The sequence below is a fragment of the Apteryx rowi genome, unplaced genomic scaffold (assembly GCF_003343035.1).
Source record: "Apteryx rowi isolate R43461 unplaced genomic scaffold, aptRow1 scaffold_82, whole genome shotgun sequence".
Taxonomy (NCBI): Eukaryota; Metazoa; Chordata; class Aves; order Apterygiformes; family Apterygidae; genus Apteryx; species Apteryx rowi.
This window is the reverse complement of record NW_020451116.1, coordinates 1,937,216-1,962,832: the sequence shown is the minus strand read 5'-3', so window position 1 is coordinate 1,962,832 and position 25,617 is coordinate 1,937,216. Positions and strand designations below refer to the sequence as shown.

The 25,617-nt window shown below is 39.9% G+C and overlaps 1 protein-coding gene across 2 annotated transcripts in view; it reads right to left on the bottom strand.

The window, feature by feature from the left end:
• TENM1 (teneurin transmembrane protein 1) overlaps positions 1–25,617 on the bottom strand; it is a 251,056-nt gene that overhangs the window by 69,262 nt on the left and 156,177 nt on the right. For both annotated transcript variants that reach the window (XM_026089540.1, XM_026089539.1), the window contains 4 exons: positions 16,537–16,753; positions 9,451–9,570; positions 7,369–7,630; positions 4,015–4,282 (listed from right to left, as the gene is read on the bottom strand). In XM_026089540.1, coding sequence (XP_025945325.1) covers positions 4,015–4,282; positions 7,369–7,630; positions 9,451–9,570; positions 16,537–16,753 — 867 coding nt within the window. The remainder of the gene's footprint in view (positions 1–4,014; positions 4,283–7,368; positions 7,631–9,450; positions 9,571–16,536; positions 16,754–25,617) is intronic.

Here is a 25,617-nt window from a genome sequence, read left to right as displayed (position 1 = left end):
GCGCGGGGGCGTCACCACGCGGGCCATCACCACGCGGGCCATCTTCCGGGCGCTCACGCGGAAGGGCGGGAACGGGCCGATTCCGCGCCTTCGGAGCCGCGCGTTGGCACCTCTGCCGCAGCCGGGCCGGCGGTGGGCGCAGGAGCAGGGCGCAGCAGTGCGAGGCGCTGCCGCTCCGGCCTGGCCTGACGCAGGGACGGCTCGCCGCCGCCACTGCCACGGAGAGGCCCGGCCGCCTGCTGGCACCTGGGGCAGGGCGCACAGAGCAGTCCCCACCACCTGAGACCCTGCACCAATGGATCCGCAGTGGCGCGGTCCCTAGGACGGAGCCAACACCGTAAAGCTGCTGCTCTTCCCTGCCCGTATCCGACGTTTCTCAGCTGCCCAATGCTCTCCAGAGACTGCCGTCCCCTTTCTTACAAGTCCACTGCTCCTGCGCGTAGCTGCCTTCCTGTCCCTTCTCCTCAGTAAGGGACGCTTGGACATACGCTCCCTTTGCCTGTGTTTACAAATTTGTTTCTATGTACACATACGCTTCTCTATGAAAAGTCCATTCTGTACACCAAAGAACTTCTGTGTGCCCAAGGGAGCAGCTGCGTCATCTCCTGAACCTCTTCAGCGGAGCTACTGACGTGCCATCCATGAAAATCTCCTCGCTCGCAGTTGTTTTGCACGCACAGTAATCAGGGTGAAGCATAACAATTGCAACGTCAACCAAGGGACTGTGCTGCCACTTGAAAAATAAGTATTTTGTTTCTGGCAGGCTTTGCAAGAGGCTGCAATTTCATAAGCAAAATGACACGATCTCAGTCAGCTTAACCTCATTGTGGGGTGTTACCTTCTGGGCAAACTCACTTACAGACAGCAGCCCATCTTGGAAGCGGCTGAGATTTCACTGAATGAAAGAATGAAAGAGCAGAGCAGTAGTAACTATGTATTTGGAAAGTAATAACCAGCAAGTACAGCTGCAGCCTCAAAATGGATTTCAAAAGATGATTTATTGTGCACCAGAAATCTGCTCTTTTCATACAATTATTTAGAAGAATTAAGATTAAACTGTTTATAGAGCTAGTGTATCATAAATCTCAGGCTGCTGCTGTTTCTCCTGACACTGTTGCAAAATATGGGTAGGAAATAAAAGACATGATTAAACAGGACAGTAACCTCTACCTCATTCTCTCCTGAAGTATTTGTACTTATCAGCATCTTCCCTGAACAATGACTGTAATGAAGTAAGCTAAAATAATAAGTAAACTAAGAAACTGAGAAGACCTAAGAGTATAATGTTTGAGGGCTGGTCCAGAAAGATCAGCCCTCACATGCTGCTGCGTCCTGCTGTGCGGGAAGCAAGGGCTGGCAGGAATAACACTGACATGTGTGGAGGTTCCCAGGAGCTGTTACTGAGATTTCCACTGAAATCTTCCCTTAAGCTACATTAACTCCCAAGAGTGCGTAAACTTCACCGCAAAGGTTTCATGTGGCAGCATCCTCACAATGTTTTCATTCAGAACAAAAAAACGCTACTTTATCATCTCTGCTGTTACTTTGGGAAGAGAAAATGGCCTCTCTGCTAGAGACTTGTGGAATAAACACACACCAGCAAACATTTCTCCAGTGAATTTGAACAGCACCTCTTATGTGTACAAGCATGCTCAGAAAGTCTTCTTTTCTGTATTTGGTTATGTGATCATTGTTGTCAATAACCCTGAAGAAAAATAAAGATGTTTATAGTATTTATAAAACTAAAGCCAGATGGTTATATTCCTGAGTTGCCAGGACTGCAACCTGCTGCAGTTTAATGTAATTAAAATGAAATCTGAACAGAATGCAGTATTAAATATTGGTAATATGCAGGCAGAGGAAATAATTTTGACAAAATTCATATAATGGATGCAGAGAAAGGTCTCTGAATACTACACTGTCAAATTAAATACATCTCTATTGGAGTGTAACAAACCATGCTAACAACGCACTTAAATATAAAGATTTTTGCTTCTACTTTGCAAGAAGCATAACTAAACTAAACTAAACCTTGAGTAAAATAAAAAAATTAAGCAGCAATTAAAAGTTGTTATCCAGCATTATTGTATAAGTTTTATTCATATTTAAACATATGACTCATCTACTTTTAAATTGGGATTTTGTAATGGATGTACCAATTTATAAGAAGTTATGTATGTTTACATTTTATGATTATTATTGTTTATGATTTAATTTGATTATAAAGTCCAGATATGGACTGGACTTCATGGTCATCAAAAAGCTCTTAAATGATCCAGAGGGATCATTTATACTGTTATACTTCCCTGTTCTATGTCACATATGTGAGTGTTAACATGCAAAGAATGAACCTGTATAGATGGCATGTGTAGATGCACCAACAGGCACATCTGAATGTGTTTCCATTTCTGCACTTGCACAAATGCATGTAAGTAGAACCAATGACTCATTTAAAACCTTCCCGCCCTGCAAAACACCTGCAGGAATTGATACCTGCAATTGGTTAGGACCAGGTTCCACACCCTCACAATGAGTTTCATGACACCAAGGAGCCAGAAAGGGCTGATGTGATAAATCGGGTGCACACGCAATAGATCAACTCAGGAAAGCCTGTGCTAATGTTGGAGTTTGGATTGCTTCAGGCCAATGTAAAGTGTGAGCTACAGCTGAAATGTGGAGACCTGCACTTCTGCACTAGCATTCATAGCAGATCAGGAAACTAATGAAGCTGAAAATTTATCACTTATTTTCTGGTTGCTTCAGTTTTCAGCTGAATTTGTTCCTGATCTGGCTCATTTCATGATCAAATGAATGTGCGTGGTGGCTCAGGGGAGAAGGAGGGAATGTGGGAATGTCCCTTCCGACAGCCGCCTGCAGTTGTATCTGTTTAAATTGATTGTGGAATCACAGCCTTAGAATAAGCTCCTTATTTTTTGATATATTTGTGCATTGTGCATTGCATGATGCAAATCATAGTCCATATTTTTGAGTATAACATTATCTTTTGCTGACACCAGTGACTCTGTCTGCAGCACTCTCCAAGTAGAAGTGACTGTGGAAGTGATACGTTCCTTCCCTCTTTCGCCCATCTCCTCTCCCCACAGCTGCCTCACAAACTACCTGTCACATGATATCGTAGTGAAGTACTAGATGTACGGGGACTTGCAGAAAACTGCAAAGCCTGGAAGGCACCTTTTTGCTGCGTGCAAGCCAATTTGCAGGCACGTGGTCTGTATGCCCAACACAACAGGTCCTGAACAGAGTTTCTGGCTGCCCCTCAGAACAGCGTTGTCCTATATGGAACAAGACAGCACTCCTTGCGAGGAAGAATGGCTCCATGTAGTCCTTGCTTATTCTCGTTTTATAGTCTGATCCTGCAAATGCTTCTTGTTATAATTCCCCTGACTTAAAAAGCAAAACAAACCCTTTAAAAATCAAATAATTAAACTCATGAAAAAAATGGCCTGGCTAAATAAAATGTATTTTCACAAATAGCATTTCAGTAGCAATTATCAGAATATCTGCTTGTGTCACTTGGTAACGAAAGCCTAGGTAACATGATGATTTTCACATAAACACCTTTAAACAAAAAATTAAGAAGTTTTAACTGATGGGGACATGAAACGTAGTAAGAGAGGATGCCTAAAAGTTAGAATTTTGCAAACCCTAAGTGGAAACGACATTTTAAATGTCACTGCCAAAAAATGACAGAGACAATGACACACCAAAGGTCATATTCAAAGTAACATTCAAAAATAGAGAGAGCTGAACATAATGCCATTAGTATGTAACTATTCTCAGAGGGAAAAAGGGATTTTCAAATTGATTAAGTTAGAATGAAGATGTTGGAGGAACAAGAAAATAAATGTTTCTAGAAAATCATACAAGTCATTTTAATTAGTTAAAGAAGCATTTAACTGAAATCTACGCAAGTGCAGCAGCAAAATTTTAAGTGTATTTTCCTAGCTTCATATGTGTTAGTGCTTCTGCTTACATCAAGGAGATTCTACATACCCATAGCTTCTGCCAGACCAGAAACCTTTTGCCCATATATATCTGTCTTATTCCAGGCAAACGTGTAGACCAAATTAGCTGCAGCAGGAAACCATTTCTGGAGCAGACGTCCTTCAACAGCAACTATCAGATGTACTTTTGTCATTCCAGGAGGGATGGTTGTGTGTGTCAGAATAATGCGCAGCAAAGTTTTATACCCCGGTGTTCGACTGCTGAGATAACTAAGCTTCACAAAGCTGGAAGGAATTGGGATTTCCTCCTGGACCACCTTGGATAAAAACAATCATATGATTACATCTATGGTCAAGAAAAGTGAAAAATTATGATTATTTCTAGTAATGACAGGTGTTTACTTTACATTTCACAATCATGATCTGAACACAGTATCACTTAAAACACTGCTCTTTTCTGAGTTTATTTCAGCAATGCAGTAGCCAGGCATAATGCAAAATCTCCAGCACCAAAAACTGCTTTCTCATCTTGTTGGATGGCAGTCAGTCTACTCTGCTAAAGAACCCCTTCCTCTAATTCTTCACTATTATCCCCAGAGGTGCAAATACAATCTCTGTGATCATATTCATATGTATGAGCATTACAGCTGCACCTTGGCTTTATTATTTGGTTTACTTAATAAGTGTTTTAGCTAGAATATAATTAAACAAATATATATATTTTTAAGTCTGTACACATATTATATATCATACAATGATTTGAAGACACTGTCCTGCTTTGGGGGCAATGTGGACCTGCCCTAACTAAGGGAGAGCTAAGAAAGAAAACAGATCTTGGTGATAAACCAACCACTGCGCAGAACTGCATGCAGTGAGGCTAAGCTGCAGCACGAAGGGGCATGGCATAAGAAGACACAGCATAAGAAGGCACGGTGTAACAAGCCAGCTGGGGACACACAGCACTGAATAGGAAACCACTTGGGCGTCAGGCTTATTTAGCCAACAGGGAAAGTCCTTGGGGTGTGCTGAAGAGTTCAAATCCCATTGCACTGTTGTCATTGCCGCTGTCTGAATCAGTTGGATTAAAGCTGGCTTGGATATGCCCACTCTGGCGCAGTATCAGCTCCTGGCCGCAGTGAAGACATGCCCTCAGCAACGAGAGGGACTGCGGAGGCTGCAAGCTCGTGTGGGAGAGAGAGAAAACCTGGCTTTGACCTTTTGAATGATGGGGGCCTTGGAACTACGGAGAGGGATCTAGCTCTTGCGATCGCCTGAGAGTAAGTGCTCTTCTGGGAGCAGCTTCTTGGATGAGACCATTAGGCACTCGCAAGCCACCGGGAACTGGTCTGTGTTCCAGTTAGGTTAACCTCCAGGAAGGTCAATGATTTTAGTACACTGCAGTAATAACAAGCCAATCTGTCACATTGTTAAATTAGCATGGCTTGGAAAAATACAAACTGTGTTTTGTTTATATTCCCCAGTTTTTCCTTTTTTTGTTTTGTTTCTTTAACAATAAATTGCTTCACTTTCAAACCCCTTTTATTTACATATTGCTATAGTATCACTGTCATAGGATTGCTGCAGTACTGCTGGAGGCCTGCCAGCACTTGTCGTTTCAACATATGAAATGCAGTGTTGCCAGGGAATTCCTGCTCCCTTTACTGTTCCTGACTTGCAGTGGTCCCCTCTTTCCTGCTGACATCCCAGCTGCCCCCTCTGTCATACATCTGACATCTCTTCTTATTTTTTAATAGAAAAACAGGAAGAAATATACATGTACTAATATCTTTTGATAAATCTCTTTCTCTTGCTATTCTGGGTTAGTTTTTATTCATCTCCCAGACCTGTACAATAAATTCAACATTCTAAGGACCCTTCATTGACAGCAAAGGGACTGGAAGCAGTTTCTCTTATGAGTAGACTGCATCTTTAGGTACCTTACTGCTTAAAACAGACCTAAGAATACTTCATGTGGAATAATGCGACCCAGTTTTTTCTTACTGGCGAGCATCAGTTATTCTTAATCTATGTTCATTAGTTTCACCTATTATGTTCTATGAAGCAACACTGTGGCCATCAGCTAGCTGAAGCAAGATAATGTGTTTATCGTTACACATATGTTTAAATATGGTTGAGTTCAGAGGGCTCTCACATACAGGATAAGGGCCTTCATCACTAGCAACACTGTTAAAAGAAAAAAGGATAGAAATATTCTTATTTACAAGTAACCACCAAAATATCTTCCATGCTTCCTCAGTGAAATTAAAAGAGAACCCAAAAGAGGTCTTACTGCAGGGCTTTTGCTTAAACTCTATCTGCTCAAATAACATATGAAACATTATGGGGAAACATGATCTAAAATCTGTGTAGTTGTATTTTGCTGGGTGTTCAACTCACACCACCTCTTTTAAGTCCCAAAGAACAGAATAGTTAAGCACAAGGTTAATTAGAAAGCAATTCTAAACACATATTGAAGGGAGACTCAAGAAAAAAAGACATTTAAATATAACCAATTGGAAACAGCATGTTAATATTCTACCTTGGAAAGAAAGTAAAAAAACCCCAAGGATTAACATACAGCTGGAGATGCCATCATAAAGAACCAGAAGATATGAAGGGATGAAATATCCCTGGGAATCTTCAGAGCATTCTGGGTAATGTCTCACATTGATGTATGGTGAAGCTGTACTGTTTTTCTGTAACCTAGGAATGGTTTTGTGCATCATTATAAATAAATCAGGATTTCAATAATAAATCATAGCAGCACTCCCCACTTTCTCCTTCTACTTGGTGGGAAGAAATAAACATCTTTAAAAAAATAAAAAAAGAGGAAAGCGCTTTGCTCAGCAGTACTAAAGAAGTCTGCACTGATGTCATTCTGAGAAGTGCATAACATCACAGCAGTTAAATGGTCATTATTTGGCAGCAGCCCCTTCACAGCAGCACTTTCAGAACCTTCTAGGAACAAGGGAAGACATTAAGGCAGTGTCACGTGTCCAGTGAATACCCACCACGCACCATCGCTCCAAATTAGTCTGAAAGCCTGAAACTGTAACTTTTAAATGGAAAGTTCAACCACCTATTTCAGTGAAATCCAGGTTTTTTAAACACGTGTAAGTTTAATATCTATGTGCTTTAGTATTTATGCATGCACATCAGGAATATATATGATTTGGGCAGAAAAGTTTGATAAAACTTTTATGATAATACACTGATATGAACTATTGTGCATGCAAATTTAATGATAAAGGTTGGATCTGCTCGACATTCAGTGTCAAATTGTCAATATCACCAAATAACGATGTCAGTTCCATTAATAAAGATCAAGAATGGTAACTTTTAGAATTGTCTAGAATTTTTTCTGCAACTGAACATTCTGTTAATTTGAAAGTATTTTTATTACCTGTAGCTCTGGAATAACGGTTCCTCTTTCTGGACAGGACCCTCCAAATGCTGTCAAGGGTGAAGGGAGTACGATGGGATTTGGGCTAATAAAACTACTGATGTCACAAGATGGTATTTCTGACTCTGTTCTTTGCATTACAACTTTGTCTACAATGATAAATCTATTCCAAGGTAACCAAAGTGTCCTTTTTTCAGATATGAAAGGAGATCTGTCAAAAACTAGAGTGACAGAGATGCCTCCAACAGCCACAAGGTCAAAACTGAAAAAGACAAAACAAAATGCTTTGTTTCATTTTGTTTTCACCACCATACTGCCACAACTTTCAACGAATCACAAAAAACCTCTTTATATCGTTCATTACAACCTTTAATTTGCTATGTGAAATCATTCTAGTGTATTTTTCCAACGCCACTTCGGCATTTATGCAGAAACCTGATCTCTCTCTGCTTTCTCCCTGTACGTATCATTAGCCAGGTACAGTACTCCACTGTTACCCGCCCCCTCTCCCCCGTTTATCACCTAGAATCACTACTAACAAGTGATCTGTAATAAGGGTGGGGATGCAGTTACTTTGGTCCATATGAAAAGAAATTCCTAACCCACAAAAGGGGTGCTACTCAGAATCTATGCAGGTATGGCATGCAGAATAAAGAAGTCTTAAGCCTGATAGGCTTTTTCTTTATTAATATATCCTTTTCCCTTTTTCTGAAAGTAGCAGGAGGAAAAGGTTGAGTACACTGAGCAGGAGACCACTCTGTGCAGGATACGAAGATTTTGGGCAAGAAGCTGATTAAGTGCACTGAGAACTGGACCAGCTCTTATATTTATGGCAGGTGCTCCTCCGGGAGCTACTGTGAAGAACACTTGGCATATGCAGGCTGCAAAGCAGTGGGACACAGAAAGTAAGCTATACACAGTCTCAGTTTTCTGAGTTTCTGAAATCTATAGTCAGGTACCATAAGGTAATATGTAAATTGACACTTCACCCTCTGTATTATTGAATGCATCTATTATGGAGGCTTTTGATGGTAACAAACTGTGATAAGGAGTCAGACTTAATTATGCATCTCTCATCACATTTCCCAAATGACACCGATTACATTCCCAGCAAAATACAGGCAGCATATCTTTATGCAACAACTTTATCCAGGCTGGCGTAAATAGGAAATGATAATCACTAACTTTCAGTAGTTTGATTTGAAAGTCAAGAAAATAAGAGAAAATAAATATGCATGCTCTTTACTTTTATCAACTGACAATGCCCCAAAAAACTGTGGAAACAGCAACAAATTATTTCTTTCCCTGTTAGATGATACTGTCTAATTTCTTGTCATTCACAACACAGTCAAGGAAGACGAAGTCTTTAAGAGCTCTTAAGAGCTGAATACAACTAAAGTTCAGGGGCAAATTACCCTATTGCAAATGGATGGCCAGCCTTGGAGTACCACAGAGAACATAAGGGGAATCGTCTCTTTTCAGGAAATAAACTCAGCCCTAAAAGGCTGGGGAAAGGGGGAAGCCAGGATTGCTCAAATTTGGCTGCAGAACAGCAGTTTAACCATTTTGACTCTGGTAAGAATCCGCCTTTATTTTTACGGGTGTGGCTCAGGTGACCAGCTAAAGGAGTTAACTTTACTGAATCCTCAATAAACTACTTGAAGATTCACACTTAAAGACAGAAAAAAAGAGGAAAGACAGGGAATTCTATGGAAAACCTGACTACTGAAAATATTCAAATGTCAAGGAGGTTATTAATATGCCAAGCAGTATGTTATCGACACCATCTCAGAATACAGACTCACTGGAGGTGCCATGACAGCAGTACAGTCACACTGGGACTCCAGGTGTTTGAATGTCACTGTAATTTTCTTGTTGCTATTGTTTTTTTATTCTTCCTTTTCTTCTTTGGTCTCTTTACTCTCTAATTAGATGTGCTCCCAGAACAGAGGACCAGATGCCATCCTCAGTCCACATTATAAACAGTGATGTCTATAAGAATTTTGCACATGAACAGAAGGAGGTAGATGGCCCCAACTGCAAAAATCTAACTCAATGAGAGGTCATATATAAAAGTCTCACCTTCCATCTTGTCGACTGATGGTGTATCCGTATTCATTGTGGTGTAGAAAACTGACATTCACTCCAACCAAAGGTGTCCCATCTATTGCTACCACCTGGCCTCGAATGACACAGGCACGTCTGTAATGAAACAGGCAAAGGTAACAGTGTTAGACACATAAGAAGGGTGAGAACAGTATTATTTCAGAAACTCTGCTATACTTCTGTCCCGAACACAGGCAGAACCATGGTGAAATCATTGTGACTGTTGATTTTGAATGAAAATTCAAAGAGCCCAAAAGATTGATTTGAGAAAGCATTATCTATTGAAGAAAACATATAGACTCCATTATGAATTCCTGGTGTATCATGAATGCATGAATACATTTCCATTTCCAGCTATATTTCAGTATACCATTTGTTCTGCCATTAAATAGTGTTGCAAAGGTTTCATGATAGCATAATTTAGCTTGCTGCAGCTCTAGTGGTGACGATTTGTGAAAGGGGAGAACCAAACCCAATTCTCTGGTGCTAAGAATGGAGCATCACTGTCTGTTAGAGAAAAGCTGAACTAATGTGATAAGGCAGCAGTGAGACACATGGTCCTCACTGAACTTCAGAAAGTTATATAGGTAAATCCAGAGAGAGCCTAACCAGGTGTAACATATATCACGTTATGCCTTTTTAAATTCCCTCTAGGATGTGTTAGACCTGTACCCATTTACCAGCATAAAAAAAAAAAAAATCCTCCCTTCCCAGTAAATGTAAAGAGGCTGGTATATGGCAGAACAGAAGAACACATCAAACTCACTGGACAGGAAAGTGAACTCATAACTAAGTGGGTCTAATCGGAGGCTAACAGAATGATGAATCACAGGAAATGAGAGCTGAAAGGAAATACAAGACTTTATCTTGTCGATTTCTTTGCCTCAGGTAAGATCAACTACACCTACATTATTCCAGATGGATGCTTGTCTAACTCTATAACCTCGCCATGCTACCTACTGCAGTGCTTCTGTATGAGTGCTTTATTCATGGCAAGTCTTTCCTACTGTGTAATTTGAATCTCTTCTGCTGCCCTTTAAGAGCAGTACTTTCACCCTAGCCATGGACATGGTGAACAAATTACTCTTTTTCTTAGCTTTAGCCTTCTATGCATTTGAAGACTCATAACCTGAAACATAGAGGAAACAAGTCACATCAAAGATGAGGAATAAGATGTGAAATACTCTCACGGTGCAGATTAAGACCTCGTGGGATTTTCTAAGGACTTACGCAGCTAAACTCCACTGAAAACAGCTTTCATATTTTGCCCCACGCCCTCAGGCCTACATTAGTATACTTCCATTGGCTCAAAGGTCTTGGGTATCTAATGATACAATTGCACATATTTCCTGGAAATGTAGTTTCAAAATAGCAGAGCGAACAGTGCATCCAGAAGTATTTTTATAACAGTTTACATGTAGACAAAGACATGTAGGGTCAGAATGCCAGAATACCTATAAATGTTTCCAGTATTAATTACTCAATATAAACAATAAGCATAAATTTAGACACTGTTATGCTTCTCTCTCAAGTTACAAGTTTGTACTTGCCTCAACAGACACATCCCACCTTTGCATGGTGAATATGTATTCTAAAGGAAAAACTCAATAGCTCTTTAAATGTAAGTTATATGAGAGTCTATATGTGAATTTAAAGAAGATGCCTTGAGAGATTAATTGATTTTGATGCAACGAAATCATATGTGCAAGCTGGACTATAAATTTCTCAGAATTCTGACTTGTTTCATAAGATCCCATTCTCCAAAGCCACTCAAGAGGACATTAATTTATAGCTATGATATCATCAAACTCAGCTGACTGCGCCCTGAGAAAATGCAACTGGTAAAAATGAACCCCTTTGGGAGTATGCTGTTCACCACAGGGGCTAATACGAATTCCATGCTGTCAGCATGCAGACAGATAGCAAAGTTGCTGAAAAACCCAGCTGAATACGAAAAGTAAGCTACATTACCTTCAGTATGCAGACCACAGTTCTAATTTACCACCTTTTCGTTTTCTGTATTAACTAAGTTGGTTGCGGCCGTATTTGTGGGCAAAACCAGTTGCTCCACTGAAGTCAGTCAAACTCTCGTATGTCTCAACAGACTATGCCAGGTTCAATTGCTTTTTGATTTGTTACAATAGAAACTACAAGTTTCTACTACCACAAGTTTCTATTGTTTTCTCATATTTTCTGATATCTACAGACCTGCCTTTCCTTTTCTAATCCCTTTATTTGTGCATTCCATATATTTACCAAGTACATTGGTTTGAGGGAGAGAGTCCCCTAAGAGTCATCATTCTGTATGTTATTCCAGTATTCCTCTGCTTGTTCATTCACTGTTTCTCACTCTGCAAAGACTTGTCTTCTGACTACTCCTTCCTTGTATTTTACCAAGCACACAGATTTGTGTGATAGCAACTCATCAGTCTTCATTATTTCATATATTGTCTTTCGTTCCTCTGCTCACTCACTTTGTTTCTCATTATTCATAAATAATATTCAGAGACTTATCTTTCAACTTTCTTACTCCTTTTTTATTCCTCGTATTTTACGAGCCACACACATTTACAGTATGTGATAAAGACTCACAAACCTCATTATTCTACATTTATCTGTATTGAACTGTCTTTGCAATCTTTTAGATTTTAAATGTTCTAAGCCTGTCTGTGTGGTGTCCTCATTATTTTCTGTCTTTTTATTATCCTACTCTAAGTTGAAGAGTCTTTTCCTCTTTGGCCTCTTCTTGAATTACCAGCACCTACTAAATCTTTGATTAACAGCATTCAATCCTAATTGGTTTTAATTTTTGCATTTACCACAGACTCTGCAGCAGTTCCCTCTCCTCCCTAAGGCCTGCCATCTCCCGAAGGGACGACGGCGCTCCGGAGGGCGCCTGGCTTGCGCGCAGGTTCCCAACGCCTTTGCTGCTTGCAGGAGACCCCACTTGGTTCCTCCCCTTACAGGAGCTTTTAGAACACGTTTCCTGCAGCGATGTCACTTCTGACACAACTGCCATTTCATGCCTTTCTGGCTTCAGCATTCACTCTCTTTCCAGCAGAGGTGGCCTTAGACCTTGCTGCTGCTCACTGCTTTTCTTAATCCTAACAGAGCAATCTCTGAAGCCCATGAGGCCTCCTCAGCGTGCTGTATTTCCCTCTTCCTTTCACAGCCTCTAAGGTTTATTCTGCACACTTGTGACTGGCCTGCTTTTATTTCTCATGTGGATAGTAACTCATACAACCTTTCTAACAGTCACTTTATTTGCAAAGATAGCACAGTCTTGGACTAAGGCTTTTAAACTACAATGTCCAAGTTGCATAAGTGCAAAAATGTCTTTTCTAATTTGGAGGAACTGGAAAGCCTGGTGTCTATTTTCTGTCTTGTATCTGGGGAGGAATGTGTCCCTGATAAGCTGCCTCAGTCTTTTCAGATGCATTCAAAATCTTTCTGGTCCCCTGGCAGGCTGTACTAAATCTGTGACTCCAGAGGGAGGAGTTGTGTTTTGAGGGAAAGCAGAGATTCCCTTGGGCTGCAGGGGGCATTAAAGAAGTAGGATTTCTTTGTAAATGCCTCATGGGTCATTTCACATGTAGCAGAGGATCTCAGTTTTGAGGATCTCAGATCTCTGCCATCAGGCAGCTTGTTTGACATCCCTAATTTAAAATATAAATAGGACTGTGAAATTCTAGATGCATTATTTTGCTACTTCTGAAGCATTTTATTATTCCACCACCATTCTGCCTTGCTCTACTGCTACTTATTTGTTATTCTTTCACTTTTGGTTTTTGTGTTAGGTTTCCAATGTTCTCTGAGCACCTCAGGCTGAGACATTAGGCTCAGACATGGAACTCTGTCAAGGAAACTTATGAATTTGCAAGTGTCACATTATCAGAAGATGTCATTTACTGTATTACATTTCTGATTAAAATCTTCTATCAGAGAAATTAAGCTAAAGGCTAGTAAGGTACATTCATTTCTTCCTGCTGATAGTGTTGCTGTAGCAGCCTTTGAAGGGTAATTAATTCAGCACCATGCACTGGACCCTTTTTTGTAGGCAATTTGCAGCGAGTCAAATAGCTTGCCAGCAGCATGCATTAAAAATACTCGGCAAAGAAACAAGCTAAAAACCTTCCTGAGAACAGAAGTTGCTAAAACATTGTAATCTGCTACATGTAATAATTCATAATTCAAAATAATTCCTGATGTAAGCAAGTACACTTCCATTTATTCAGTTTGTCTAATCTGTCTTTAAGCATGTCACAGTTAAAGTCGGGATTTTGTAGAAAGCCAGTACAAATGACATATCAGAAAGCAAAATATACTTCTAAAATATTCAGCTCCTTAACATTAATTTTGGTCTAGTATTTGGCCATGGCTCACTCCCTGGCCTTGACTGTGTTGCAGAGGCCAAATATTTGAAAGCTTGAAATAGCTGCAAGATCTAAGGTAAAGTCAAGATGCAAATGCAAAAGGAAAGATGTCCCAGCAGTTGCTGGAACAAATAATTTTGGTTTCAGAGGATGCTGAGAATGCTAGCATGTGGCAGAGACCAAACACTTTCACAGTCTGAAGGACAGAGGTAATCTTCACCTTCTATCAATAGCATCCCCAAATCCACTCAACATCCCTTTGGCTTTATCTAGAAGGAGATTCATGCAAACATCACCCATAATGGAATTCCACAGATACACGCCACAGTAAAACACTGCACAATGCCACCTGAATCAGAAGACTGAAAACATCAGATAGTGTCAAAAATGTTTCTTCATTAACCCTCCAAATGGTCTCAGAGACCTATTGCAAAGCTAAAAAATGCCAGATGGGGTTTTGCAAAATTCTACATTTGAGAACAAGTGGGAACAGATACCAATGCTCTGAAATAAATGAATGGAGCTATTTCATTCAATCCTTCCAACGTTTTTTGTTGAACCACATACGCAATAAAGTGGCATTGCAGGCAACCAAAGCAGTTAACATCATCTGCATGGACATGAACTCTTCAGCACCAGCCAGAAGGAGATAAAAACTCAAACATGCTTTGGTCAGTACCAGATAGGCAGGTTCACAGAAGTCTGAGGTATTTACAGTAGTAACAGTTGTCTCACTACCTTCTTTTTAGTAATCTTAATTCTCAGGAGCAGAACAGACACTAGATGACAGCCTGATTGACAATGTCAGGGGAATATTTCTGAACAGAGGCAGCCCAGCTAAGCCATTGCTTCCTTCTGAGACGCTGCTTATCTGCGATCCTTAAGGAAAATTTTGACAGTTTTTAATAATATTTGACTTATGGATGAACAATTTTTCAACAGCCTGGATCAAGCAAAGTGCGGACCAACAAAGTCCTTAGGGTGCTCCAGACATCGCAGATTACTGTTGACAAAGCCCAGGAGACACGAAATGGCATCAGTCTCTTAAGGCACTGCCCTGATTCTACACATACAGACAGCATCATCTGAATCCCAATGATCTTCTCAGTAAACTAACCAGTAATTTCTTTACAGGGGGAGGAAACGATATCTGGGGTGTGAACAATGCAGAAATCCAACTACAAGTCATATCCCTTATTATTATAAAGTCTGAAGTATCAAACCATGGCCAGGGTGGGCTGCTGGCCACGTACTGCTGTTTGCCAGAGCCCTCCCCACCCCTGCAGTTACAGCAGTTTCTAAGGATAGATCATCAACAGACCTTCATTATTCTTATTCTCCAAAGGCATCCCAGATACCAGGGTAAAGAAATGAAATACTCAGAAAAGTCTTTTAAATCCAAGTTAAATCCCATCAATGATAGCTTTAAAAGATCAGTTCCTTATATCTATAAAAGCACGTTGATGGGATTATGAGCAATCTGGCTGCTAACATTTGCCATGCCACAGAGCGCTGTACAGGAGACTTGAGTGCTCACCTTCTCCATGAAAACACCTTCCTGCGAGACATCTTGACGAGGAACATCTTTCACTGGTGACTTTTGTTTTAAACTGCAGTATGCTGTGCTATGTGTGCAGTTAGCCAAGGATGCCGTATGAGGTGCAGTGGCACTCTTCCATTAGTGATAGACATCCGAGAGACCTGGCATTGTCAGGTGGAGGCTTTTCACACAGTTCATTTTCATGCACTATTGTTCTACATATTTATAACATCCTGTTACATTATTAATAGTGATTAAATGTTGAGGTATTTCAGATCGATAAAGACTCAGTTTACACATTTATTTTATTAAAAATTAATAAGTTACAATGAAAGAGTGCACTGAATTTGTGTGCAGCTACAGAATGAAGGCAAGGTTGTAATCCAAGTGCTATTTACTGTACTGTGAAAATAAAAAATTCTTATGCCCTCATTACTGGAACATGGTTTATCTAATGTACAGGCCTAGTTGACAGCGCAATAGTTATATGATGTGGATGATTTGTGGATCTCTTTGTCAGCCTATAAGTTATAGTTTCCCAGGTGAACTACAGCATAAAAACTTATGTGCCTCTATATTTCAAATGTTCAAGAAAGTCCGTGTTACCAGGTTTTCTGAGCAAGCGTGCGCCCCTTCCTGCTGCACAGTCTTTTCCTGTTAAAGGACGTGCCTAACTCACAAACACTCAAAGATCACACTGCACTATTTGCATGACAGCTTAAGAGTAACCTGCAGCACAAAACGGTAAACTCCACACTACTGGGCAGAAAGGTGACTGAATACAGCTCATATGAATCCAACCCATCCTTCTGCTTCCTGCCGTCAGACGCATCTACAGCATAAAGGGCTGAACTTCCCCCCATTTATTTTTGAAGTACAAGGTAGTTTACCTTCCACAGCCGTCAGTCTTGTTTATAAAAGTAGTACAGTTTGTTACAGTGACACTTTTATGAACTAGACAGAGTAATAAAGAGAATCTGACAAGAAAAGATTCTGAACTGATGTGACCTGGAAGTTTGCTATCCAAATATTTTTTGATCATCAGTGAAGAATTTTCAACTATCGATGTGTCAGTGTTTTTTCCTGCTTAAGTAATTTTATTGCTGTTCTCAATATTCAGAAAAGTCTTTCATGTAAAAGAAAACTTACCTGCTCTCAAATGAGACATCTCCTGGGATTACATGCGTGCTTTCCTTCCCAATGAGGAATCTGATTCGATCATAGAAGAGCCTTGGAGGATGCTGCGAGAAAGGCGGTTGGCTGTGTTGAATAAGGTCAAGGGGATCAGGTGAACCTTGGCAGAGAGGGCTTGCGTAGCAATTGCTTTGCTGACAACAGTCAGGGTCTACACAGTCTGTCAAGCCGTCTAAAAATGGAGAAAATAGAAAGTTCAGGAAATTGAGTGTTTCTGAGAATAAAGCAAAGTGCTTACTACTGGAAAGCACAGGAGAACAGGCATTTAATTGATTGGAAGGCATGCTGATTAAGATGACATAAATTCAAATTTAATAAAGCATTTATGTACATGCTTAATTCAGGGTGGGTATTTCTCTCTCGTCATCAACACTGTATTACCTCAGAAAGTCCCCATGCAACAGTGAGAAAACAGAACCTACAAACTCAGTGAACAAGGAAGAATGTGACTGTCTTCATCGTAGAACAGGCAGCAAAAGAACATCACCACACAATACTTGTTAGTGTGTAGCTGATTTCTCTAATGGTCCTTTACTGTCACTACTGTCTGTTCACCACTATGAAGGATATACATTTGCTACTGAGCATGCAATAATCTGAAATCTAAAATGTTATCTAACTTTCATAAGCATCTTCACTGTAGTAGTAAAAAAAAGGTTTTTGTTACAGTTTTCTGACTTGCATTTTAAGCCCTACAATACTTTTATTAGTGCTTTAGGATGTTTATTTCTCATTTATTTGTTGATATACCAGAATGACCCACAAAAAACAGAATCATGACTACACTCCTTTTGTAGTTAGTGCTATACAAATACATACAACGATGCAGGCGCTGACCCAACAACCTGACAGATACAGTCTTCTCCATGGATGCTTGCCCTCAGGGAAGCAAATTTGGAAAGTGGAGATAAAACTATTCCTCTTCTCCCCATTTTCAAGCAGGAAAAATAGGAGAAATAATTATTATTTAAAAAAAAAATTCTACATTTCTTCATGGAAAAAATTGCAATTATATTTGTGGGTGAAATTGAATTACTTAAATATCCAAACTTGTGATTAAAAGTGTAGCACTGAAATTAGTCTAAATTAAGCACCTAAATATAACTTAAAATTGGGCTATCAGCATTTAACTGCTTCTACCTATCAGCACATTAGACGTCTAAATTGCCTAAATTATATACTCAACCAGAAACAGTCAGAGTTAATACAGTATGGCAAAAATGTTCAACTATCTTCTTACAGGCAACATTCATTTTATGACTTACCGGTTGCTAACTTGCTTGGATTGACAAGAACACTAATGCATATACAGTGAGATTAGGCATCATATCCTTCAAGAAAAGACATCTTTTCTTTGTATTTTTAACAAGGTCAGGCTGTATAAATGCTAAGTCATCATTTCACTGGGTGGACTTCCCTCGTGTTAAAACTGGAATGCTATAGTATCAACATACTGTCAGGCATGTTCGCTTCATACTTTGACTTTTTTATGCTCTGTTCCTACCAACACTTTGGTTCCTATAAAACCCTATGTCCTCAGGGCAAACTCTATCATCAGGGAGGCTACTGTAGTTTTGTCATTGCCTTTAATGGCTGCAAGACCAACCCCCAGACCAGAACACCTTTCCTCTCTCCTCAGTAGAGCACACAGCACTCTGCAAATACTCACTAAATAACAGTATAAAATATTTGCTTAGAGAGGACAGCAAAAGCCCTTCTGCCGAACAAACAAGCATCCCGAAATGGACTTTCCCGGAATCTGAAAATCCTTGCCTGACCTTGAGCGAGGTAATTGTTTGCCTAAGCAAAAAATATTAACAACTCTCTCCTCTCGCAGCTGGGAAATCAAATAGAGCAGCCTTGTTTTTGTGACAGTGAACCAAGGGCAACTGTAAACAGGCAGCGACAACAACGGGAGAGCCTCAGATCCAGCAAAGCTGGGCGCAGCTACAGGTCAGTGCACGTGCCTTTCAAAGCAGTTCTACCTTCTCTCTACGCTCCCCAGGCCTGGAGACAACAGACATTTTCCAGCAGCAGGAGAAGACCTTCCCAGGGTGATGCTGAGTTTACTGGCTTTGAGTGTGGCAGTCACTTCTTATTCGGGAGAGCCAAAAAGCTACCGAAATTCTCCAGGAAATCAGGAGGCTGAAACAGTAAGGGGCCTGCGGTCTAAACAGAGCCACATGGGAAGCTGATGGAGGAGTTAACTACATGAACCAAAGGGGTTTTTATTGTGCTCTGATGAAAAAAAAAAAGAAAAAAAGCTTTTTGGATTGAAACCTGAACAGCAGGCTTGGAACTGCAAGCAAAGAAAATATCCTCTTATTGTTTCCTCTTTTGTGTCCAAGGAAAAAAACTCTCTATATTCTTAATAAGTGAACTGAAAAGCATCAAATTACTACTAAATTCTCCAAAATTGCAAATATTAAAGAATTCTACTAGACTAAAGAGGCAATAAAGAAATAGAAATCTCTCGCTCTTGCTCCTTCCTGGTGCAGATGCCTGCAGGGGTCCTTCTGTGGTGAGGTGCAGCTACTCCGGGCAGATTTTGGCTGGTGTGATGGCTGTGGCAGTGACAAGTCTTGCTCAAGAAGTCAAGGTACTTTCTGGAAGATACTAATTTCTACAAGCTGACTGCTACCTGCCTGGGAAATTTGAAAAACATTGCTCTGGCAGAGTAAGTATTAATCAGAAAAAGGCATACTTACTCCAGAATAACAGCATCCATGGGGAAGCTATTTATTCCACAGTAGCTATTCTGATTAATTTTTCCTTGTCAACAAGCTATTAGATGTGGGAACTGAGCTGACCTGATTCTCTCATTTATGTAAAAATAAAAGTGAAAATTCATAGAAATATTTGAGCCTGAAAATTTATTTAGAAAAGAAATAGCCATAAAAACGACAATTAAATACTTCACAGTTGCCTCATTCTTTTTGGCACTGGTCAACAGGTTACGTGCGTGGCAACCAGCACTGTGCACTCACATGGTACGCACGGAAACCAAGCAAAGGGAAAGCAGTCTTCCATTTTCCAGTCAGACTCAACTGTCACCTTTTTTTGCAGTTTACCTGTCAGCAAAGTGAGTATCTTATAAACCCTTACAGATTCTGCTAATGGAGTTATTTCTGCTCAAGCGACTTGCACCTGGTCTCCCTCGTCTCTCCAGGCTCTCAGGGCTAGGGAAGGGTGCGCTTCCCATGAGTACAGGTGTGAGATCCCAGAAGCAGACCTGAAGAACCCGCAGTGAGAAAGGTCCTTGCTGTCCTGAGAGCATCACAAATGTACACCGTGCTGGAGGCACAGGCGGTCTGAGACCACCGGCAAGAGGCAGCATTCACTAACCAGGAGATACAAACGTCACAAGCAAAGCAGTTTTCTAGGCTACAGATAGCCATTAATGACTTCTCTCTCTCATACTATACCTATTCTTTTTTCATTTTTGGATCTTTTAGTTGATTTGGTGACATTTTATTCCAATCTCCCCTATCAGCTGTGCAGAATGAAATGGGAGAAAGACACAAGGTTTTGAGAAAATGCTCTGTGGGCAGCAGCCAACAAGCTCCGAACCAGCAATTTCTATACGAACTCTTAACGCTACGTATTTGGCTCAGGCCTAACAAACTCAGGCCAGTGTGTATGTATGTAAGAATAACTAATTAGAATTGTATGAATAATGCAACTTCTTTTTTTCTAAACAAACAAATTTAGAAAAAAATCAGCTTGCATAAAACTGAAGAACATTTAACACACTTTGTGTTGATGTAAAAGAATGAAACATCTGAAACTTTGAGGCAAATGTGGAACTCTTTACTTCAGCCAAAATAAAACATGTGCTTCACTCTAGGCTCATTTAACCCTTTTGTTTTAACTTGGATCCATTTCAGAAAAAGAGAAAACCCCCAAACCAAAAAAGAAGCATTTTGCTTTGAAACATCAATACGAAGTGTTCTGTGATTTCTGAACAGAACAATTTCATTAACAGATACTGAAAGCAATTTATTCCAGTCCCCTTACATACATAACTCTCATTATTTGGACCTAGTGACAGAGAGAAATGAAGACATAAAACCTTTCCTCACTTAAGCTTCCGTTTGCAGAACACTTCAGAAGTCAGATATTTCTGCTTCATATAAATATTTTCTTCAGCTATTGCGTGGCTGTTTAGTACTGTAATTCAACATTACACTCATTAAAAGGAATCTGGGAAAACATTCTGGTGCAGACTCTTGAGTTACGTATGGAGGCAGTGTACAGTACTGCAAATCATACTAGCAAGTGCATGTGAGGATAACATTTTCAACAAGCCAATCCTATTCGAAAGGAGATTTTTAATCTAGGAGAAGGATAACTCAGAAAAAGCAAATCTTGTTTATAAACTATAGCTTCAAACTCATTCACTTCAAAATGCTGCAAATATACATTATTTTCAATCCTCATCCAATGGTCGTTTTTTTAAGTTAAATTTTCATACCAGGAACCAACTATTAAAAAACTCACAGTGTTAAGAAAACAGCAAGGTTTCTATTAAATCTCAGGAGACAACAGTCAGAAGTATGAACAAACTACTACAAACAGCAAAATCCATAATTCATACAGCAGGGGAGCCTGTACACTGAACTTTTTACTGTCAATTACCACACAGTGCATCACAGCATAGGTGGAGACTAAAATGTATTACAGAGGTGTAAATGACTTTGGTTTACCATTAGCATTTCTTTTTCTTTTTTTTAAAATATAAAAGACAGTCAGGCACCTCCACCAGTGCAGTACAGCTTATATAATACAGTGATTCAGATTTTGATCAGTCAAATTCTAAATTCATGGGACACCAAGTATTATGGGTTCATATCTTCTAGACACCTTGTTTTGCATGTGAGAGGTAATGTTGGACTAGATTTTTCTTTTTAATAAATTAGACAATGAAAATATTTCTAACATTACTGCCAAAACAGAATTCACAAAGACCAACTTGAGGATAAAGGAGCACTTCTTAGCACTCTTAAATAATTTAAACAACCTCAAAGAAAAGGCAGAGCATGCTAAAACAAGTGGCTCTGTTCTCAGTCACACTACATCCTCTCTGCATTGCTGTAGCTCACACAGTTAGGACAAGATTTTCCTGTTGCCTTGCTGGGGAAAGGATCCTTTCAGGAAATTTTCTATAAGGAATGGTATTAATATTTACTGTATCAGAAGTTTGCATCAATGGAATCATTAAGTGTTGTTCATTGGACAAAGTACATTTTCTCGCATATATATGTGTGTGTGTATATATATATATTTCTTAGTTAATATGATGGAAAGAATGCCACAAAAGTGATGAAATTAACTCTTTCTCACCTATACTTCTACAGTAATCACTGAAGACTCCGTTTGTGCTGGGTACAGTACATTCCGAAATGCATAGGTCATGCAAGCACACTCCTACACATCGATGGCACCACTAGCAGCTAGACAAACTGGAGCGGAGCTATGGACCAACCCCTTCATTGGTTACTTCGGGCAATATTCCTATTTACTTACCATGTTTGGGAAAATTCTATATGGTAACTGTATTTCATATTTTTCGTATTTGAGATTTATGTGCACTGCACATCATCAATATTCTCAAGAAAATAAAACAACAGTTGGAAAAGAAAAAGGTATTTTGTCAGCTTTGGAGTCATCTTATTCACTAACATAAAAGTTAATAGAAAGAACATGAAACAAGTCAAATATTTAGGGCCTGATACGAACATTTCTATGCCAACCCCTTTCCAAAACCTGGCTTTTCAAGTCTTCTCATCTACCCTTGAATTTCCTGCAATTTATGACTGCAAATATGGGAATGTCACAGTAACTCATGTTGTTGAAAATGGATCTGTGTTTGCAATTAGTACAAATTTTCTCAGTAGTGGAATATGATCAGCGTAATGGAGAACAGTGCAGAGGCATGGCGCAGAGGCACGACGCAGAGGCAAGCGAAGAGCGAGGTGGTTCTCAGGTCTGAAGCAGTGGCCTCCCCAGCTCCCCAGTGCAGCACGCGGCAACTTGCACAGCAGCCTCTTTTCTATCAAAACACTGAGGAGTCTTATTAACTGGATATGAAATGACAAATTCAATCTGACTCTACCTTCTGTGTTACTGAGTTACTTATTTTAATAAACTAGCCACCATCATTAAGCTCTGCCAAGCAGAATGTAAATAGTTAATAATGACTCTTAAAATTGTTATTCTTACGCTTTAAGGTTCATTAAAAGAGCACAGTTCTCACCTCTTTAAGCTTCAACATATTTGAGAAGACACTACTAACGTTAGCTACATTAGCTCTGAAGTTTTAGGGTTAACTCCAAAACAAGAATGCTACAATTAATGCTTATATAATGTGAGACCTGTACATGCATGAACAGGTATGCCCACATATATACACAAACTCACACTAATAAATGGAGATGCTCTGTCACATGAAAATCAAGTCCTTCTCTCAGCAATACACTATTACGTAATATCAATAATACCAATGAGCTTCGTTTTCACTGCTCCGGTGCAACCTTGAGGTGTGCGTGTAGGCACTCCCCCCCCCGTACGGCCCGCAGTGAATCCACGCCAGGATGCAGCTCTGAGAGCCTATGCCCACCACATTTTCTCAGAAAGCAAAATGGGCTACAACTGTCTCCCTTCAGCAAGCAGATTTTGTTCTCTGAATTCCTTATGCAGGACAACCTAAAAAACTCAGTACCACGACTGTCAGCTCTTGAGGGATTTGAGATTTCAGTCTTTATACTCATGCAGTCAATTGCTTAATACTATTGTTCTTTGTGGGGGAAAAAAAAATCCACAGGAGTCTTCACCTTATGTTTGCTTGCTTTCTTTTACAGATTTCACCCAAGCATTAACCAATGCCTGTGCCTACTTGCTTCACCACAGGCTCAGTTAAGTCCAATTAGAGTTGCCAGGAATTTGAACAAACTGAATTGAAGAGTAACTTCAGAAGAGACTAAGCAGCAGTAACATTAACGAGACTGTAAGGCTTATTTGTGTGCATTAATCCGAACTGCTTCTCAAATTTTAGCTGTAAGACGTAGCACTCCACAGCAGCCAGGGCAGCTGCTAACTGAGCACGCTGGGGTTTGTATCAGGACATTTGAAACCAGCCGGGGCGTGTGTGCAGAAAGGCGGCACCGCATTTTATTCAATGAATACCAGTGGTGTTTGGCCTTCTGCACACAATAGGATGCAAATAAATCAGGGTATGATTTTCAGAAACAGCAAGCATCCCCGGGGAGCCCTCGCTGCTCAGCAACAATGAAAACCATTCCCATCAGTATTATATGTATTGTGTAATAATAGCATATTACTTATATAGGGACTCAATATCTCTGTGATGGATAGGCTATTAAAATGCCAATGGATGGGTCAGAAATACATCAATATTTTAGCTGCACTGGCTATCAACCAAAGGCTATGCTGAGTCATCTGTTTTCTTGTGCTTGAAAAAGCCTGGAGAAAGCTACAGTAAGTGAAAAGTGACCGAAGGGACTTTTGGAAGCAAATTCAAAGCTTGTAGTAAACAGTATTTTCCTTTAAAACAAACAGTTGAGATTGATTCAGGAAAGAAAGAAAACGATGAAAAGAGATCCAGGCAAATTTAAAACAGATATCAGTATCAAAGAAATTAAGGGGAATGATGGGCTGCATCTTTGAGCTTGTACGTACAGCATCAATGTAAAGATATATAAGAATAGCATGTAAATTGTGGCTTGGCAGGGCAGAGGAGTGACCTGCAAGCCGGTGCCCAGCACTCTGCACGTCCCAGTGCTGCCGCACCAGCGTGCTCTGCCTCCTCAGGCCTTCGGCAGTGATAGTCGAATTAACAGCACTCAGCAGAGCGTTTCAGGCAATCTCCTGGAGCTACTGAAGCTTCCAAAAGAAGTCAAAAATAATGGCAGGACAAGAGAAAATGACCTGCTCAAATGAGCTGAATGGTCATCTTATAAACTGAAAACAAAATCATGTCAGTCACGGCAATGAAAGAATGAGAATATCAAATGCGAACAGGAAATAATGTGATGCTGAGGAAAGCCATAGCGAGGCAGAGACATATCCCACCACAAAGGACATCTGTTCGAGATCTTGGCATTATTTAATGGACATCACACTGCTAACAGACTGCAGATATACTCCGCAAGAGCAAGTGCAAACCATGTCGTCATGCATCTGTTATAATGCTAAGACCTTTTGAATGATATTTGTAGTGATATTTGAACAGGTAAACATGCCCTTAAGTCTACAAGTAGGAAAAAGCTAACAGAGAGTTATGAGATGGAAAGGCAAAGATGGTCACGGTACAGCCAGGGTCATAGTACTGTGGGTACTAATGGGCTCTAAAAGAAAAAGTACTCTCCCTTCTCAGGAAAAGTATTTCTGCATGTGTTTAACCTTATCACCATGAAAAACTGCACTGATGTGGAACTGGGGCTTCAGTGTCTGTAGGACTGGGACTCATGGGAATATGTTTATGGCTTACCATGCATACTAATATAGAAATCCCTAAAAAAAAAAAAAACCTGAAAACTTCCTCTCTCCCAAAGCTTTTGTGCTGTTACTATAGACCAAACAGTAAAACTAACACTTCCTTATTCCAAGAAAGTGACATTATTTGATGTCTTGAAACTAATAAAATACTTTTATTTCATATATTAAAGTTACACATTTTTTCTACCATGTATTTTTATACAGTAAAAATGTCAGGTCTTCAGTCTCTAAAAGTATTGCATAATCAATCAACCAGAAACTGCACAGAATTATCATGGCGACTAACCCCTGAAATTAGAACTTGCTTGGAATAATAATTGTACAACATTATTACAACTTTATTCTTCGGTTGTGACCTTCTCCTAATGAACTGGAAGCACAAAACACCTCCTAAGCACTGAGATATAAATGTTTGATTTAAACACAATTGGGATAAATAAGACCTTTCCTAGGTGAGAAAATTGTGATCTGGAATATACAACTGCACTAAAGCAGGTGCTAGAGAGCGATCTCTTGTGG